Source organism: Bos grunniens, chromosome 24, assembly GCF_055505025.1.
Source record: "Bos grunniens cultivar Pamir isolate PY7600 chromosome 24, Bosgru_T2T1.0, whole genome shotgun sequence".
NCBI lineage: Eukaryota > Metazoa > Chordata > Mammalia > Artiodactyla > Bovidae > Bos > Bos grunniens.
In genome coordinates, this window is record NC_141188.1 from 57,673,927 (window position 1) to 57,695,065 (window position 21,139).

Here is a 21,139-nt window from a genome sequence, read left to right on the forward strand (position 1 = left end):
CCGCCCACCGCACGCCACCAGCACCCTCTCCAGACTGTGACTCACGAAGATGTCTGCGGACGTTGCCAGTGTCCTTTGGGGCTATGGGGGAAACCGCCCGTGGCTGAGATCCACCGCTTTCTAAGCTCCTCAAAGGACCATTTGCTTTTTCTATGTTTCCAGCGCGCAGCAGTGCTCGCTGCGTTACAGTGAGCAGGCCACTGCCTGAAGGTTGATTAATGTCGGGTGGCTTCACCTCTTCCCTCATCTCCCAGCCTCCATCTCCCCAGGCTCTGCAGAAGGGACGCTGAGAACCTCTTGATGTCTAGAATCAAAGGTCAAGTAGGTACAGGAGGGCCTGAGCTTCCTGCCCCATCCTGACTGCTGACAAGCTGCCAAACCAGTGTGACTGACAACCTCTTAGCTTCCGTTTGTTTTTAGCTTTAAAGTGTGTGTGTGTGTGTGTGGTGGTGGTGGTGGTGGTGGTGTAATGTTGTAATGAAGTTAAATGAGCAACGTGTTTGCAAACATTGATCTCAGTAGGTATTCAGTGCACACTTGTTTGATACTCCTGATTGACTGATTGATTGATTGCATTCATTCGGCCAGTACTGAGCTCAGACGCTGAGAGGGCCCCAGATGAGAACAGTGTAAAGTGTGTTAGTCACGCCTACACCCCACAGACCCTGGCCCCGAGGAGTTCCTGCTCCAGTATGGGGGGCACCGGGCCGTTCACTGGGCTGAGCTTTCGTCTAGACCATGGGAGCCGGGTGCGACAGACAGAGCCCAAGAAGGGGCTGGGAAGTTTTTTCTGAAGGGTCGTGTGCCTAGAGGCTTGACATCTGGAAGAAGCGTGTGCAGGAACATCCCAGGCATAGAAAGTGGCGCGTGCAGATGTGGGCAGGGCAGTGATCGGGCCAGAGACTGCAGCGTGTGCTGAGACCGCTGGTGGGAGAAGAGGGTAGACGCCTAGGTGGCGCCGTGGTAAAGAATCCGACTGTCGATGCAGGAGACGCAGGTTCCATCCCTATGTCGGGAAGATGCCCTGGAGGAGGCATGGCAGCCCACTCCGGTGTTCTTGCCTGTAGAATCCCATGGACAGAGGAACCTTATAGGCTATAGTCCATGGGGTCGCAAAAAGCTGGACATGGCTGAGCACAGGCATGAGAGTCGACGTGTGTGAGTCTTTCTGAAATCAGATTCCTCGCCACAGTGACCCAGGAGCAATTAGAGAGGTTTTCTTTTTTCCTTTTCATTTCGTTAGCATTTAGTCCGGTCTTTTCTCTTACACATCAGTTACCCAGAATCTCAATTGTATTAACATTCTTTCACAAATGTGTTGAGTTTTGTATACAAAATAGAAGCCCTTCAAACACAGTTTCTTTCCTTAAAACACAGTTTCTTTCCTTTAGTGATTTAAACTTTTCACATGCGTCTTTAACATATTCATTTGTAATATTGAATAAAATAAGCTGGATTTTATTATCTCTGTTTTCCTAGCAAGAGAAACACTGCTTGTTTTTATCTATTAGCTGTTGACAACAGCTCTCTGAAGTAAGTAGTCTTTCTTTTATTTGGGAGATGGAAGAATTAATGCTGGAGATGTCGAGTGGTTCATGTAAAGATCTGTCTAACAGAGAAGCAGGAGGAGTAGGGCCCCCGTCTCTAGGGCTCCAGGTCTTGTTCCTTGGTCCCTTGGCCCTTTGGGAAGAGTCTCAAGTCATTCCCCCTGTGCTAGTGTTGTGGAAAGTTAGCATATTGATCTAGGAATGTCTTAATATGTTAATACCATTTGGCTGTTACTGTTATTCCAATATTATCCAGTAAGACCTGGCCTGTAGAAATATCTTTAGAAGAAAGTTTCTTTATAAAAAGTGTTTTTATTTAACACATAATTAATTTGTAATTTACATTTTATTTCTGTCATATGAAATAAATTACAGTACAGTATAAAGCCTTGGCACATCCCAGGTGGCTCAGTAGTAAAAGAATCCACCTGCCAATGCAGGAGACTCTGGTTGACCCCTGGGTCAGGAAGATTCCCTGGAGGAGGAAATGGCACCCCACTCCAGTGTTCTTGCCTGAAAAATCCCATGGACAGAGGAGCCTGGTGGGCTGTGGTCCATGGGAGTCACACAGAGTCCAACATAACTGAGCGTGTGCGCGTGCACACACACACAGACACATACTTAAAACCTTAATAACTAAAATACCTCTATTTTTGGTTTATGCTTATTAATATACTTGTTAATGAAAACACATGAAAGGAGGTGAAATAACATCATCTAATGCTAGATAGCATATTGAAAAGCAGAGACATTACTTTGCCAACAAAGGTCCATCTAGTCAAGGCTATGGTTTTTCCAGTGGTCATGTATGGATGTGAGAGTTGGACTGTGAAGAAAACTGAGCACCAAAGAATCGATGCTTTTGAACTATGGTGTTGGAGAAGACTCTTGAGAGTCCCTTGGACTGCAAGGAGATCCAACCAATCCATTCTAAAGGAGATCAGTCCTGGGTGTTCTTTGGAAGGAATGATGCTAAAGCTGAAACTCCAATACTTTGGCCACCTCATGCGAAGAGTTGACTCTCTGGAAAAGACTCTGATGCTGGGAGGGATTGCGGGAAGGAGGAGAAGGGGACGACAGAGGATGAGTTGGCTGGATGGTATCACAGACTCAATGGACGTGAGTTTGAGTGAACTCTGGGAGTTGGTGATGGACAGGGAGGCCTGGCGTGCTGCAGTTCATGGGATCGCAGAGTCGGACACGACTGAGCGACTGAACTGAATGAGTATCTTGTAATTCATACCTAATCACAAAATCCCATTCTATCCAAAATCAAATATTTAGAGTAAGTATATTGTCTAATTCCAACTTAAAACAGAATTCTCTGAGGGAAAGCTCATCTTACCTGTTTTCCTAACTGTCAGTGTGCAGTAACGGCAATACGACAGCAGAGGGCACCAAATCTCCATCTCAGTCTTAACACATTTTCTTGGTCGTTAATTTTTTGTGTTTCCTTCTTCCCTCCTTGTCTTCCTTATTCCCTTCCTTCCTTCCCTTTCCCCAATCCTTAAAATCATTGACATTAAAACCCTACTTTTTAAAATAGCAAATGGTGGGATTTTCCTCCTTAACTGAATTTTTTAAAAGTACATTAAGACATCCTTGTGTTTTTATTTGTTGAAACTTTTGTATTCAACATTATGCATCAGATTTCAGAAGTTCTTTTAAAGGTCCTTATTCAATAAAATATTCTATCCATAATCAAGAATAAAATTATTTATTCATTTTTCTTATGAATTTATTCTTAATTAATAAACTGGTACTCTATACTTAGTTCCTAAAAATTATTTAGAGCGTACATTATAAATGATATCTACATAGTTATTTTATAAAATATATTAATATTTTAAAATACGTATCTTTCCTTATATTCTGTTTTAGGACTCTATGTTTGTAGAGGCTTGTTTGTATGTGTGTGTTAGATAACATTTCCTAGTCTTATTAGTATCCTTCGTCTCTGGTTTCAGAGGAGATTCAAAATTAAGAAAAAAATCATCCATTTTTCTTCTTTCCACTTTACCATCAAAATCAGCTGATGTTTAATGCTAACTTCATAAATCAAATTAATGTTTAGGTAGAAATCTGAACTATTTGATATTATAATTATAGGTTGAACTCAGGACCCTTTCAGGAAAAACAATGAATTATTTTACCAGGTAACTTTAAAAATTGTCCCCAAAATCATGACATTAAGAAACAGTTCAGAAATAAGTAAGCTTTTAAATTGGGACCACTGAAGTAAATGGTACAATAGTAAAATTATTGCCAGTGTTTCAATTGTCTCTTAGTCATTGGATAAGATGAAATAAGGCTGGAGTATCAATATGTCATTGGTTTTAGGGGACAAAGTTATCAGGTATTTCAGCAGACATGACTTAACCTGGCATATATTCAAATATATAATAACAGTAAATGCTGTAGAAAGGATAATACCAACATTTTCTTCTCTGCAGATTGTAAGATAACTGGTGTGGTTTTTTTGTCTGTTACCATTTCTGGGGTCTGCTGAGTTATGCTGTGCATGTATGTATGTGCTGAAAAATACCTGAGGTTGAATACAGATTGATCCCGTGATCACAGTCCTGTCACTTTGCTTGGGTTTTCACTTGAGACACAATTTTAGCCACTGCTCTTCATGTGATTGCCACAGGTTCACTGTCAGTGATGACCACACAACCCAATAATTTTTTTTTATTTTTGCATTTCTGTAATATTTTAAGTCAAGTTCCTTGTTTATCTGAAATGACTAAATCTGTATTTTCCCATATACAGAAGACAAAAAACTTACAGTAAAATATCAAATATATCTGTCTCATTAGCTTTATTTTGCATTTACCATTGGGTTTTACTTACCAAGACCATTTCATTTGTATATTTCACATGATTTAGATTTTCTGTTGGCCTTTTTCAAATAAGTTTTAACATTATTGCATTAAGTACAGAGGCTTTTTTTTTTTCCTCTCAAGCATATTGTAGAAAATGGGCATTCTGCAAATATTTGCTGAGTTGAATTTAATCTTCCTCCATGATAATGCAAAAATGAGTTTGTGAGCACACATTTCAGATGTTCTTTAATAAAGGTGACAGAGCAAACATACTAACATTCCTGTTAAAGAATTTCCAGGATCAGTTGGCCTGTTCTTGAAATTGTTAAGAATGTAAGATGATTGAATGAGTTAGTTGTCTCTGTATGTTGTATATCTTATGATTAAGCCAAAAGGTCCTTGGAGTTTGGTAGATGTTTTTGTTTATTTTTCTTTAGCTAATCTTAGTTTACACTGATACTGGATATCAGACATGCCCGTGATCATCTCTGCCATCTTCATGCATGTAGCTAATTTTTTTTTAAGAAACTTTTTATTTTGTATTAGACTATAGCCAATTAACAATGTTGAGATAGTTTCAGGTGAACAGCAAAGGGATTCAGCCACAGATACACACGTATCCATTCTCCCCCAAAACTCCAGTCTCATCCAGGCCGCCAGGCAACCTTGAGCTGAGTTCCCTGTGCTATATAGTAAGTCCTTGTTGGTTGTCTATTTTAAATATAGCAGTGTGTGGTGGTGGTGGTTTAGTCGCTAAGTTGTGTCCAACTCTTGCGATCTGTGGACTGTAGCCTGCTGGGCTCCTCTGTCCATGGAATTCTCCAGGCAAGAATACTGGAGTGGGTTGCCGTGCCCTACTACAGGGGATCTTCTCAACCCAGGGATCGAACCCAGGTCTCCTGCATTGCAGGCAGATTCTTTACCGACTGAGCTATGAGGGATAGCAGTGTGTACATGTAGCTAAAATCTTACCCTCACAACTTCTCTTGTGTCTATATTTTGTTGTAATAAGACTTTGCCAGTCAGTGAAATCCATGGTCAGGCATTACAGGTCATACGCGGGACTTGGTGATGTTAGAAGTTGTAGTTCATCTGCAGGATGCGGGCTTGAGCCTTTGCTCTCCTTTCTTCCTGTCTCGCTCTGTTCTCATCTGCTTTCATTGTTTGCCTTCTTTCTCTTTCCCTCTCTTTTTCTGACTGTGGATTGCCATTAGATACAGTATTTGCTACAATGATACAATCAGTAGGACCAAGAGGTTGATGAGAGGAGTCGCACACAATCAGGCCCAGATACCAGGGTGCCAGATCCCAGATAACCTCTCAGCTGTCTGAGCACACAGGCTGTCTGCTGGCACACCTCCCAGAGAGAGGTGGCACCTGGGCAGGTCCTGGGTGCTGAGAGGGGCGAGTGTGGTTGGCATCAGAGGAGGGAGCTTCAAAGACGACCTTGTGTCCTCATTCAAGCAGCTCTTGCTGCTTCAAGAATTACCGAGCATGCTTGATTTTTTTATTTTTTTTTTACTCTTTGATAGTAATGGTTTATCTTTCTCCTAAAATAATTTTGTAGATTTTTTAACTGGAAAGACAGTATTTACTAAAGTACTGTGTTTTACCTAATGTTGTTATTCCCTCAAACCTCGTGCCACATCTGTGTACCTAATATTGATATAAAATACATTTTGCTGTGACATAACCGGCCCTAAGGCCCAGCACAGCGCCCAGGTTATAGCAACAGCTCGGGATGTTCTAGCTTTCACTGCTAATAGTTTTGATATCAGTGATACTTTAGGTATAATGTTTTTATTATAAATGTATAATTTAACGTCTCATTCAGGCCAGCTAGTGTCAGCAGGTGCACAGCATTAAGCGCAGTGTTTGACATCACACAGTCAGTGTTTGAAAAAACAAATACCAAAATGGGGCAAGAAATAAGACAGGAACGTATGCATCTGTCAGCCCAGATCAGATCAGATCAGTTCAGTCGCTCAGTCGTGTCCGACTCTTTGCAACCCCATGAATCGCAGCACTCCAGGCCTCCCTGTCCAACACCAACTCCCGGAGTTCACTCAGACTCAGGTCCATCGAGTCGGTGATGCCATCCAGCCATCTCATCCTCTGTCGTCCCCTTCTCCTCCTGCCCCCAATCCCTCCCAGTATCAGAGTCTTTTCCAGAGAGTCAACTCTTCGCATGAGGTGGCCAAAGTACTGGAGTTTCAGCTTCAGCATCATTCCTTCCAAAGAAATCCCAGGGCTGATCTCCTTGAGAATGGACTGGTTGGATCTCCTTGCAGTCCATGGGACTCTCAAGAGTCTTCTCCAACACCACAGTTCAAAAGCATCAATTCTTCGGCGCTCAGCCTTCTTCACAGTCCAACTCTCACATCCATATATGACCACAGGAAAAACCATAGCCTTGACTAGACGAACCTTTGTTGGCAAAGTAATGTCTCTGCTTTTCAATATGCTATCTAGGTTGGTCATAACTTTCCGCCTGTCTTCTAATCCTGGTGTGATTGCATATTTCTGTCTCCTCTCATCTGGGTGGCTTCTGTTTCCTTCAAGCTTGTATTCATGACCTGGATCTATTCTTTTCAGCCAACATTGCTGGTAGATGAGTAGTTATAAAATTAAATTTGATTATGTTACTCCCCTTATTAAAGTCTTTAGGTAATAGTTCTCATACTTTGGGCTTCCCTGGTGGCTCACATAGTCAAGTGTCTGCCTGCAGTGCAGGAGACCCGCGTTTGATCCCTGGATCGGGAAGATCCCCTGGAGAAGGAAGTGGCAACCCCACTCCAGTATTCTTGCCTGGAAAATCCCATGGATGGAGGAGTCTGATGGGCTACAGTCCATGGGGTCGCAAAGAGTCAGACACAACTGAGCGACTTCATTTTCTCTTTCTCTTTTTCTTGTGCTTTACTGTAAAAAGTCATCTCGGGTTTTCATTAGGCAGATTCTGATCCATTCCAAGAGACACGGATTCAGGTTCGATACGCGGCCCCAGAACCCGCACTTTAGCAAGCATCCCTGATGTTCTCAGGGAAGCACTGCTTTAGTGGCTCCTGAGCCTGTGCGGGAACGTTCAGAAGCCTCAGTGTGGCCCTGTCTGCTCTCAGCGGGCCACGCCTTGCGTTCTTGGCCCTGGTCACCAACACCAGCACCCTCCTGTGCTTCTCCGGCCTTCGTCCCTTCTCACTTTTCTGCCCTTTGTCGAGGAGCCCCTGACACCCGGGGTGGACTCAGTTCTTTGTTTTTCTTATCGCACCTTCCACTGTCCTTTATTTGTAACACCACTCATACTGCATAGTCATGTCATTATTTGTTAGTTAGAGCCTTGCAGGAACATAGATGAATGCGGCATAAATGAATGAAATACTGGGATGGAATTCAAAAAATCTTCTTTTTTTTTTCCTTCATATTTTGTGTAGTGGAAATTTATCGTACTACTTATGCACCTTAGGTTCTTAAGCTATAGTATGGAAATGATATTTATTTTATACCTTCCTTTAAACACCATGTATTCAGTTCAGAGCAGAGGTTTATACAAAGTGAGCAGAATTAGTGATAATTCTGGAAATAAATTTTGAAAGAACAGCCACTTGAGCTGCTTCTTGAAGGGTGAGGAGAAGTATGGCTTGAGTGGCAGCAGTGAGAATGAGAAAGGGGTGCCATCCTGGCATGAGCCACGCAGAGGCACGAATGCCTTGGCTGTGTGGTTCTGGAAGGCACAGGTGGCTTAATTTGGTTTCAGTGGAAGATTGTAGGGTTGTAGTTAGAGATGAGGAGAAGGCAATGGCACTCCACTCCAGTACTCTTGCCTGGAGAATCCCATGGGTGGAGGAACCTGGTGGGCTGCAGTCCATGGGGTCGCGAAGAGTCGGACACGACTGAGCGACTTCATTTTCACTTTTCACTTTCATGCATTGGAGAAGGTAGTGGCAACCCACTCCAGTGTTCTTGCCTGGAGAATCCCAGGGATGGGGGAGCCTGGTAGGCTGCCGTCTATGGGGTCGCACAGAGTCAGACACGACTGAAGCGACTTAGCAGCAGCAGCAGTTAGAGATGAAATTGGAGGAGTAGGCAGCCATCTATTTTGGAGGCTGTTTTGTGCTTTGCAAAGAAGTCTTTGCTTTGCAAAGATTTTATCCCTGGGTTATAAAATGCTGTTGAAGCCTCTTAAGCAGGAAAGGAACGTAGTTAGGTGGGAGGAGGACTGAGATAGAAGAGAGACCATGTAAAGGGGGTTAGTGTGATGCTGTGATAGAAGAGTTGACTAGCAACTTAAAACAGTTTTACAAAGGTTTTTATAATGTTTGTTTATTTTGCCAGGTACTCCAATAGGCGTGGGATTGTACACGATGAGTAAGACATAGTTCCTATAGAGAACAGGAACATGTAAATACATAAAATAGATAGTTATATCAATATAGCCAAGGCGTACAGGTTTGTGATGTGTATAAAAAATGTTATGGGAACTGGGTTCGCTGTGGATTAAATTTCCCTGGGAGAATTAGGATCTTGATGGAAGAGAAGGGGTTGGAGTGGAGCCAAGAAGAGTATTTTGGGTAAAGAAGGAAGGGGATCAGTGGGTGAGGGAGAGTGGTTATGGCGGTGGAACCTGTCTGTTAAAGCGGGAAAGTACTTGGCATTGAGTTGTAATGGACCTTGAATGTTGTGCTTAAGGATTTAGCATTTTATCCAAGAACTGTATTTTCTATTTATGAAAATGCATATTGATTATAGACAATGTAAGAAATATATAGAAATAGGAAGAAAATGTAGATCTGATACAATTGCATCACAAAAAGTAATAGGGACATTTTCATGTATGTCTTTCCAGTGTTTCTCACCATGCTCAAAAACATACTTGGGCATTAAAGAAATGAAATCAGAATTTTAACTCTGTTATATAGCGTGTATGTGTGTGTGTGTGTGTGTGTGTATGTGTGTGCTCATATGTAATCTTATCTCACTTAAAATTGGAATACGGGCATTTTGCCATGTGGTTAAATGTGCCAAGGAAGCATGATTTGTCTTGATTACAGTATTTATTGTATGATTATGCTTAAATTATTTATTTCCTTATTGCTAGAATATTCAGGTTGTCTTCAATCTACAATAATGGGCACTGTTTCACCAAACATCTTTGCACCTAAATCTTTGTACTTCTGACTATTTAGGATAGGGTTCTAGAAATAAATGTACTGGTCAAACAGTGTTAAGGGCTCATATGCCCCTACTCCGCTGAAAGGGCTGCTGTTGAAAGCCCTGCCTGCCTGCAGTGGGTGGGTTTGCTTTCATTGTACTCCTGGCTAAGCAATTTTTTGTGTGTTTACTGTTCGTTAATTTTATAAATGGTATCTTGTGGTTTTTTAACTGTTATTTCCTCAACAGCTAGTTTGAGTCAGTTTCCCTTTTATTCCTTGGCTATTTGTCTCTTTTATTGTGAATTGTCCTTGACCTTTATGATATCTTTCCCTTTTATTTTGGCACTCAAGTTTTTATATAGATTGTAACTTTATCAGTCTTATTTGCGGCGCATTTTTATTCCTATTTCTTACTTGCCTTCAATTTTTCTAGTAGTGAATTTGAAATTTAGGTCTGTGTGGCAAGTCCTTTCTCATCTTGAGATAAGATACATTCACCTATATTTTGATTTAGTTTTTTAATTTTGTATTTTTCATTTCTCTTAATAACCCGTGATAATGGGGCAGTTTTTTGGCAGGAGACTGACCTGATTAGATTTGCTTTTCAGAAGGAAGTGTTGTGGCTCGGCAGAGATTGGATGGGAGTGAGGAGAGACAAAGGGCGGTGAATCCGTTTTGGAAGAGAGAGAAGAAGGGTCTGGACGTGGTGGTGGTGGTGGTGGTGGCGGCGACAGAGGAGAATGGTTCTCCACCCGTGACTTGGGAGGTGCAGCAGGTTTAGTGGGAGGGTGGAGGTTAGGACATACTAAATATAAGGCTCTGTGGGACATCCAGGTAAAAGCAGTGGGAAATACAAGATTGAAACTCCTTCAGGAGCTGGTCTGGCTGATGATGGAAATTAGGAGCCATTACAAATAGGGGATAGTTCTATTGTGGGAGAAAGAATGAGTGTTCAGGGCCTCTAACTGAGTGGTCAGAATTAGAAGTTTCAGCAAGAAGGTATTCTCTGGGAATTTCTTTTTATACTTTCTCTTTGCAAAATCAACAATGTCAGAAATAATGAATACAGTCAGTGATATGCAAAGAGATCAATGAGGAGAGGGACAAAAGAGTTTCCATTGGGTTAATCTGCTACTTGCCTTACATTTGGCTAAAAGGGGCAGTAGACTGGGAAAGAAATAGAAGAAGGAACATGGTCAAACAATAGCACTTTTGAAGAATGCAAGTAGGCTTGAACATAGTTCTCTATTGAGGGAAAAGAATCCACAAACAGAGATTGAAGGTAAAGTAAAACAGGAATTTGGTGCAGCGACTAAAAGGATGACTAGTCATGATGAATGGATTATGCTTTCCGGCTGGAACAGTAGTAGCTTATTCTCAGACGTATAATTTGCATTCAAGTTATTGAAACAATTTTTAACCTGCTCTATGAGTAGAAAGACTCCCTGCTTCAATAATACAATTTCATTTCTTTTTAAAAAACTGACAATTTTATAATTATTTCAGCTTGGTGTTCTTCTAATTTTAAGTTCCTATCTTTTACATGCTGCTGATTGACACAGCTGCCTTTTTCCTTTTAATGATACAGGTACCAAAAAAAACAGCTTAATAAGCACCTAAATTCCTTCAACTATGTATTGTTCATTAATGAAGGCATGGCATGACATACTTTGAATTATAACCATCTTTTCAAAATATCTGTTGCAGGGCAATTTACCTAAATATTCGCATAACTCCCTGATGGTTCAAGCAATAAAGACGAACCTGACAGACCCCGACATACACGTGCTCTTCTTTGATGTGGAGGCGCTGATTATTCAGCTCTTGACTGAAGAAGCCTCTAGGCCGAACACGACGCTTATTTCCCCAGAGAATCTGCAGAAAGCACCTGGCAGTTCAGACAAAGGGGGCTCTTTTCTAACCGGAAAACGAGCAGCAGTCCTCTTCCAACAAGTGAAGGAAACCATCAAAGAGAACATAAAGGAGCACCTCCTGGATGACGAAGACGAGGATGAAGAGGCGGTGCGGCAGAGGCGGGAAGACAGTGACCCTGAGTACCGGGCCAGCAAGTCCAAGCCGCTGACGCTGCTGGAGTATAACCTGACGATGGACACCGCCAAGTTGTTCATGTCCTGCCTCCACGCCTGGGGCTTGAATGAGGTCCTGGACGAAGTGTGCCTCGACCGCCTGGGGATGCTGAAACCCCACTGCACGGTGTCCTTTGGCCTCTTGTCGCGAGGGGGTCACATGTCCCTGATGCTTCCGGGTTACAACCAGGCGGCTTGTAAGCTGTCCCGTGGGAAAGCCGAGCTGGGAAGGAGGCTGGCGGCCACCGAGGGCGTCGGGAAGGGGACCTACGGCTTGTCCCGGGCCGTCACCACGCAGCATCTCCTGTCTGTCATATCTTTGGCAAACACCTTGATGAGTATGACCAATGCAACTTTTATTGGTGATCATATGAAGAAGGGCCCTACCAGGTGTGACCTTGATAGCTTGATTTTTATCCTTATGATGCAGAAAAAAAAGAAACCTGTTTTCTTTTTATCACATCTTATTACCTTTTATGTGGTGAGGGGGGACTCTACACGCCTTCACATTTTTGTGTCATCTCAGTGTTTCTCCTTTAAATTTTAACTACAACACGCATGGCTTAAAATATAATCAAACTGTACAGTTCTATCTGTACTCAGACATACTTAGTAGCTATCATAAAAAAATACTGGAATGAAAGAGTAGGTCAAAGTTCAGCTTTAACAAATAACTTATAGACTATCTTCAGTAAATATCATCTTGGATTATATCTACCTGTAGTTGGCACCGACATTTAATTCAAGATGTACATTTGGTTAAAATGCTTCTCTTTATTGTGACCCATGTGTAGTGAATGGTAAGTGTTCAGTGATTGGTTTCAGAAATTTTGTGAAGTATAGTCAGAATTTCTCAATGGGAAAAGAGAAAACAACTTTTTTAAATGCGGAAGAGTATTCTTTTAATATTTGTAGAATACTTAGCCTGAATTAGTATTTCTTATTTTCCAGAAGTCACGAAGACAACTTTTTAAACTCTGGTTTTATTATACTTCATTGAGAGTTGACCACATTTAGAATTTTTTTTTTAAATTTAATAACTACTAACATGGCACTTCCCTAGTGTCTGGCTCTGTTGTGAGCACTTTACAAGTGTTACTTCCTTAATGCTCTTAACCCTATAAGGTGGGTACTTTTATTATCCTTTTGTTTTCAGATGATAGAGCTGGGACATGGAGGAGAAGTCACTTGTCCAAGGTCACACAAGTAGTAAGTGGTAGAACCAGAATTCAAAAGGGAACAGGTGGCCGTGGAGACCAAGATTTCTTAATGCCTTATTGCCTTTTCAGACTTTAGGGCTGAATTATTTGAAATTTGTATATATTTTAATTTATTTATTTTAAATTGAAGGATAATTGCTTTACAGTATTGTGTTGGTTTCTGCCAAACATCAACATGAATCAGCCACAGGTACACACATGTCCCCTCCCTCCTGAACCTCCCTCCCACCTCCCTCCCCACCCCACCCCTCTAGATTGTTACAGAGCCTTGGTTTGAGTTCCCTGAGTCATACAGCGAATTCCCATTGGCCGACTATTTTATATATGGTAATTATGGAACTCAATATATTGTTCCATAAATTCATTTGGACCAATGATACAGAGTGGGCTGAAATATCAGCATAATAATATTGAAAAATGAAGGGCTAATTATCATATTATCTGTCAGTGGTAGTAGATTAAATATTTCTAAAACTAGTTTAAAGCATAAACTGTAGATGTAAAAGTTTTACTTGCTATTTGCTAATCATTTAATTTCTGTATTAAAATCTGAAATGGAAAATGTTGATAGGTACAAAGCAAAAAAAAAAAAAAAAACCAAAACCCTATCTTTTTGGTATAGCAAATTGAAAGGTTCTGTATGTATTTCTATTGCAATTCATTTGGAACTAGGAAGCTTAATATTTTGAATGGCTCTGGAATTATGAAACTATGAATGTGTGTATATACATGTATTTTCTTCTTCTTTTTAAAGGCCACCTAGACCCAGCACCCCAGACCTTCCTAAGGCAAGGGGTTCCCCTCCAACTTCCAGTCATATTGTGCAAGGACAGATTAAACAAGGTAAAATTAAATCTAATATAAGTAATTGACATGACATTTCAGCTCTAGAAACTGAGGAGGCATAGCTAATGTATAATCATAACATTTTGTTTGTCTCAGATTGTTAAAGAAAGAAAAGTTGTTATATTCCAGATGTAAATATGGATAATTAAGATGTCAGTTAAAAACAAATCAGATTTATTTAGAAATTGATAAATGAACGTTTTTCACCTAATTTTATTGTACTGTCTTCGGCCTAATTTTTATGCATTAGGGGCACCTTAACTTGACAGTGCTAGTGCCTTAATTGTGTGTATCTTGAGTCTATAAGTTATACACCTATTTTTTAACTACATTACAAACGTTTGCATTCATATTTCCCTACTATAGCTATTCTTCTGTCCTCTGCCGGTAGCTCATGCATTATAATCCACAGTGGAAATTCTTCCTCTTTTTATTTAATCATTATTAACTTTAACTTTTGTCTGTAGCTTTATTTTTCATTATGGGTTACAAGAAAGATTGAGTTTTTCTTCCTTTATTTTCTTTTATATTTATCTTAAGACTCACAAGTGAGCTAATCAGAGTTGGTGGGTGGGGGGAAGAATCAGTTCTGCTTAGAGAAATTTCCTTTAGGTTAAAGGTTAATGCCGTCTCTCATAGAATGTGGTAGAAGTGAAAAAGTGAGCAAGAGATGGGACCGTGAAGTTTCTGCTTGTAATGGTGGCTTCATAGGATTTTTTTTTTAAAGGTTTTAGAGAGTCAGTGATCGTTCTGTAAGTCAGATGAACAGGCCTCCAACTTCACATCTGCAACTTTCCTCTTTCCTGGAACAAGCCCTCTTACCTCTTAGCCGGCTGTGTGCGCTTACTTTGACACCCTTAAGTGGCGTGTTTGCTTTTAGCCCTGGGCACTGTGTGCTGGCCTCGCATTATGGAACATAAGCTCCTCAATTCTCTTTGCTACTGCAGCCCGTTACTTCCAGCCCCACGTGGTCACCCCTCATACTCCCCTTTCCTCTCATCAAAGCTTTATGCTCATTTCACAATAGTTTACATTGTTCTGTAAGAGTTTTAATTAGACAGCTTTTTATACTTGTGTATGTGCAAAATGCGCACAGAAAAGTGCCCAAGACATAAATATGCAGCTCAGTGAGTTTTACAAACCAGACACCCTTGTAACTCCATCCTTGGACAAGAAACAACATTGCCAGCACTCCGGAAGCCACCTCCATGCTCCCCCCGAGCAGTGTACCTTCCTCTTCCAGAGGTAACTACTGTCTTGACTTGTAACGGAATTACTTACTTGCGTTCCATTATGGTTGTACAACCTAAGTTCAAATCCCTAAACACTGTGGTTTAGTTTTGCCTGTGTTTTGAATTTTACATGAATTCAGTCATCATGGAGTATGTATTCTTCTGTGTTTGGCTACTTTTGTGAGATTTGTCAGTGTTTTTGCATGTGACTATATTTTGTTTATTTTCATTGTTTTATTGCTGGATAGTTTTCTGATGAATAGAACACAACTCTTTCATCCATTTTTTTGGTCAGTAGACATTTGGATTATATCCAGCGTTTGGTTTTGATAAATAATTCTGCTATGAACATTCTTGTATTCGAACCTTAGTAAGTTTGTCTGTTGCATCTGTAACTGGAAGTGGAGTTTCTGCATATATTTATCTTCAGCTTTAATTGTACATAATGCTAACATCTTTTGCTATGAAAGACTAATATGCATCCGTCAAACCAGCTAAGGGGGAAAAGATGGAAAACACCGTGTTAGGTCGGGTATGGACCCATGAAATGAGACCCCTCATACACAGCTGGTGAGCTGTCCTAGTCAGCGCTTATATCTCCCGTGTTTTCACTTGAGCCATTTGGCGTGGCTGGTGTATCTAGTATATCACTACTTTTCATTCCTGGTTACTGTTTTTGTGTATTTTAAGAAATTGCCCTGATATTCCTACTCTCATATGAGGATATTCTTCTCTGTTTTCTTTTAGAAACTGTCTTACTTTACCATTCTCATTTAGATCTACAATCTGCCTAGACTTTAATTTTGTGTATTATATGAAGCAAGGGGTCCTGTTTTGGTTTTACTTCCATTATGATCCCAAACTTGTACAGCATGATTTATTAAAGAGATGATCCTTTCCCCACTGCTTTGCAGCGCCATCTTTGTCATAAATAAGGTGTGCTTATATACGTGGTTTGTTTCTGAGCAGTTTGAGCACATTGGTTTGTTTATCTTTGTGCCTTAATTACAGTGGCTCCGTAATAAGACAGTATTTAGTAGATCGTCTTCCTTCCTGTTCTTAAAGAATATCTTGGCTGTTCTTGTCCCTTTGAATTTCAGTATAAACTTTAAAACCTTTTTATTGTTGTCACAAAGACCTATTTTAACTTCAGTTTTATTGAATTTGTAGATGATTTTATAGGAGAATTATTATCTTAATGGGATTCACTCCTTTAATCCATCAACTCAATATATCTCTACATTTATTTAGGTTTTATTCAGCTATCATAACTCTTGTATATAGTTTTCTATGTAGAGGTCTTACATTTCTTTTGTTAGATTTATTCCTAGGTATTAGATTTTAAAAATATTTTTGTAACTGATAATAAATTTCTTCATTTTCTGCCCCTCTGATATAGAAATGCAGTTGATTTTTGTATATTGACCATGTGTCAAACCGTCTTGCAAAATTCAACCTGTTAAGGTAGTAATTTCTGTAGGTTCTTTTGATCACATGGAAAATCATACGGAACAACTTCTTTATTCCCAGTATCAAAGGGAGAACTTTTAAGCTTCCATAATTATGATACTTCCTATATGCTTTTATAAATAGCTTAAAAAATTAGCTCTGCTATTCCTTTGCTAAGTATTTATCGCCAGTGTATGTTGGGTTCTTTTTTATTATTTATTTGCTTATTTTTGGATGTCCTCACTTTTTTATTATTTATTATTATTTTTTATTTATTATTATTTTTATTATTTATTTGCTTATTTTTGGAGTCCTCACTGAGGCATGAAGACTTTTCTCTGCTTGTGGCGCGGGGGCTGCCCCCTGGTGGCGCTGCGGGGGCTTCTCACTGCGGTGGCTGCTCCTGTGAGGAGCATGAGCTGCAGGCGCGCGGGCTTCAGTTGTGCAATGTGGGCTCAGAAGTTTCGGCTCCCAGGCTCTAGAGCACAGGCTCCGTAGTTGTGGTGCACAGGCTTAGTTAGTTACTCCATGGCATGTGGGATCCTCCTGGACCAGGGACTGAAGCAGTGTCCATTGCATGGCATGTGGGATCCTCCTGGACCAGGGACTGAAGCAGTGTCCATTGCGTTGCAAGGCAGATTCTTCACCACTGATTAACCAGGGATGCCCTAGTTATTACTGATTTTAAAAACTTTTTAAAAATTGATAATTATTTACTGATTTTTCAGCCCTTATTCCTTTAGAATGTATGCCAGAAATCATGTCATCTGTAATAAAGACAATTTTATTTGTTTTTAATTGGTATGCATTTTATTTTTCTTACTTTATCTCACGGGTTAACATAAAGATGTTGAAGTAGAACTGACATCCTTGCTTCATTCCCAATCTTAGGGATAAAACATTCAGTCTTTTACTGTTAAGTATGATGTTAGCTGTAAAGTTTTAGTTGAGCTGAATAGTTCCCTCCCATTCCTAGTTTGCAGAGATTTTAAAATTATGAATGAATGTTAGATTTTTTCACATGATTTTTCTGTATTTGTTGAAATTATCAAATAAATTTTCTCTTTTATTTTCTTAATAAGTACAAAAACATTGACTTCTGAGTTTTTAAAAAACCTTGAAATCCTGGGGAAGGTCGCACTTGGTCATGATGAATTATGCTTTTTATAGATTATTGAATATAATTTGCTAAAATTTTGTTAAGAGTTTTTATGTTAATGGTCATGAGGGATTTTGGGTCTAGAGTTTTCATTTCAATAATTATTTCTTCAATTTTGGTAACAGTATAGTGCTGATCTCACAGAATAACATAGGATATTATCCTCTTTGCTTTGCTGGGTTTTTTTGGGGGGATGGGCATGTGTAAAACCGATACTATTGTGTTTTTTTTTTTTTAACTTCTTTGATCTATTTTACCAGTGAAACTATGTAGGTATAAAGTTTTCTTTATGGAAAGATTCTTAACTACAAATTTAAATGCCTAGAGCTATTTAGGATTTTTTAAAAATTCATCTTGGGTGAACTTTGATGATTGTTGTTGTTCAGTCACTAAGTCGTGTCGGACTCTTTGCTACCCCATGAACTAGAGCATGCCAGCCTTCCCTGTCCTTCATCATCTCCTGGAGTTTCCTCAAATTTATCTCCATTGATTTGGTGATGCCATCCAAACATCTCAACCTCTGTCACCTCCTTCTGCTCCTGCCCTCAATCTTTCCCAGCATCAGGCTTTTTCCAATGAATTGGCTCTTCACATCAGGTGGTCAAAGTGTTGGAGCTTCAGTTTCAGTAGCACTCCTTCCAATGAATATTCAAGGTTGATTTGCTTTAGGATGGACTGGTTTCATTTCCTTGCTGTCCAGGGGACTCTCAAGAGTCTTCTCCAGCGCCACATTTTGAAAGCATCAATTCTTGAGCACTCAGTCTTCTTTATGGTCCAACTCTCGTGTCCATACATGGCCACTGGAAACACCATAGCCTTGACTAGACGGACTTGGCAGCAAAGTGAGGTCTCTGCTTTATAGTAGCTGTCTAGGTTTGTCATAGCTTTTCTTCCAAGGAGCAAGTGTCTTTTAATTTCATGGCTGCAGTCACTGTCCACGGTGATTTTGGAGCCCAAGAAATAGTCTGCCACTGTTTCCACTTTTCCTCATCTATTCGCCATCAAGTGATGGGACCAGATGCCATGATCTTAGTTTTTTGAATGTTGAGTTTTAAGCCAGCTTTTTCACTCTCCTCTTTCAACCTTTATCAAAAGGCTCTTTAGTTCCTCTTCACTTTCTGCCAGTAGAATGGTATTATCTGCATATCTGAGATTGTTGATATTTTTCCTGTCAATCTTGATTCCAGTTTGTGAGTCATCCAGCCTGGCATCTTGCATGATGTACTCTGCATATAAGTTAAATAAGCAGTGTGACAACATACAGCCTTGACATGCTCCTTTCCCAGTTTTGAACCATCCATTGTTCTTTGTCTCGTTCTAATGTAGAAGGTTTGTGTCAAATTTATTGGCCAAAAGTTATTTAACATTCTCTTATTTTCCTTTCAATGTCATATCTGTAGGATTTGAAATGGCATCCTCTATAATTTATAATTTGTGTTTTTTTCTCTTTTTCTCCCTGATTAGTCTGTCTAGTAACTTAGCAGTTTTATAGTTCTTAATCAGCTTTTGGTTCTTCAGTTTTTATTGTTTTTCTGTTTATTTCATTTGTTTTTGCTTTGCTTGCTATTATTTCTTTTGCTTTAAATTTGCTTGTAATTTTTAGTTTAAGTAGAGCCTGAGGTTATTGATACAAAACTTTTCTTCTTTTCTAATATAGGCAGTCAGCACTATTAATTTACCTCTAAGTACAACTTTAGATGTGTCGCACATATTTTGGTATGTTTTCCTTTTAAGTTTTCTTTTTTTTTTTTTTTTTCCTTTTTATCCATGGGTAATTTATTGTTAAATTTATGAACATTTGGGAACTTTCCCAAATGCTCTTAATTTCTAATTTATGGTCAGATAACTTACTCTGTATGGTTTGAATTCTTTGAATATTAAGGCTGGTTTTATGGCCCTAATTATGGTCTTACGTGGTCAGTGTACTGCATGCACTTCAGAATACTGTGTGTTCTGCTCTTTTGGGTGGAGTGTTTCATAAAAATGTCAGGTCACGTTGTTTGAGAGTGTTCAAGTTGAGCATACATTAGCTGATTTTTCTGTCTACTTGACTCTGTTCTTCAGATAAGGTATTGAAGTCTGTGGCAGTTGTGGATTTGTTTATTCCTCCTTGCATTTCTATCAGGTTTTGCTTGATGTATTTTGAAGCTCTCTTTATTGGGTGCATAAACCTTTCAAATTGTTACTTCTTTTGATTAATGATGCATTTTATACACTTCTCCACATTGTGGTATTGAAGTTACCCACCTGGATAGTACGAGGATTTTGAAGTTGGAATGCTTTCATGTTGCTCCTCTCAGAAGAGTCTTGAGTTTTGAGAGAACTAAAGTTTTGTGAAGAAGATACTAAAAATTGTCTTTTTTACAGCATTTAGTTAAGATGATTGATTTAGAAATTTCCATTTGGAGTAGCACAGATGGGTTGTCTTTTAAGGTAAATGGAGGTTAACAATCTGTACTGAAAGTTGCATCGTAAAATACTTTAGGATGGCATTATAAAACTCACTTTCTATTTGAATATTGAAATGTAATATTTTTTTAATAAATATTTGTTAGGCACTTTTTTTTCCCAAACAACTATATTTTGTGTATAGAGAGATTAAACTGATGTATATTGTCTTGAATAGTTTGTGTCCCTCTGGAAGATAACCCATGAACATAAATAACCAATATATATTACAAAGTGGTGGTAGAGATAAAGGGCTTTGATTCTTTGACTGCTCTTCAGCAGAGTTTTATATAGTCTCATCATTCTACTCTGACTCCTTTTACTTTGGTTTTCTTTTCAACATTTTTCCTCTTTCCTTATGTTTTTTTTTTTTTTCCCCTGACTCCTCCTGTAGCCACACTGACTCACACTCTGTTTCCAAGTTGGATTGCAAACAGGAATATGCTTCTTTTTGATAAACTGTTACTTTATGTTGCTTAATACTTGTTCAGCTCCAAAATAATCTATATGGAATAAAGGCGTTAGCTGGGAATTTGGGTCTGAGAATAAAGATGATATAAAGAGTTTTGCTAACCTAATTTCTCATAAATAGTATCAGGATATGTCATGGGCAAATAATGTCTTCACAAAAGGTTTATTTTGTCTAGCAGTTTGCTTATTAATTCAGTGTTTTCCAATAATTAACATTTACTGACAGTCATGTACTTTTTGATACAATATTTATTAGATACTTGATTTTGCAGTTTATGAAACATCTCACTTGAGAAAGGGATCAGAGATGTCAAACAACTGAATTTTTGTTCAGGGTCACACCTTCCTGAATCTGCCCGTGGCTTTAGGCTTTTCTGTGTTCTGACACATTGTACTTCTCTTTACTCACGGCAGAAGTCTCTGGTCTGTGTCTATAGTGCTCATCTCACTGTGACCCTTTCTTTATGCTCAGGGGTAGGGGTAGAGGCAAGTGTAGGCAACTTAAAGGTCTAAAGTTATGCTCAGACTTCCCTGGCTGCTCAGCGGTAAAAGAATCTGCCTTACACTTCAGGGATCGACATGGGGTTGATCCCTGGTCCAGGAAGATTCCAGATAAGCCCGCATGCTGCAACTAAGACCTGATGCAGCCAAGTTAATTAAAAAACTAAAACAAACAAACAAAAAGATTTAAAGTTATGGTACATTGTT

General features: G+C 39.5%; 1 protein-coding gene across 7 annotated transcripts in view; it reads left to right on the forward strand.

The window, feature by feature from the left end:
* The window catches only part of WDR7 (WD repeat domain 7), a 359,618-nt gene that overhangs the window by 88,944 nt on the left and 249,535 nt on the right, over window positions 1-21,139 (forward strand). For all 7 annotated transcript variants that reach the window (XM_086372456.1, XM_086372458.1, XM_086372454.1 and 4 more), the window contains exons 15-16: window positions 11,227-11,996; window positions 13,581-13,669. In XM_086372456.1, the coding sequence (XP_086228582.1) occupies window positions 11,227-11,996; window positions 13,581-13,669 (859 nt within the window). The remainder of the gene's footprint in view (window positions 1-11,226; window positions 11,997-13,580; window positions 13,670-21,139) is intronic.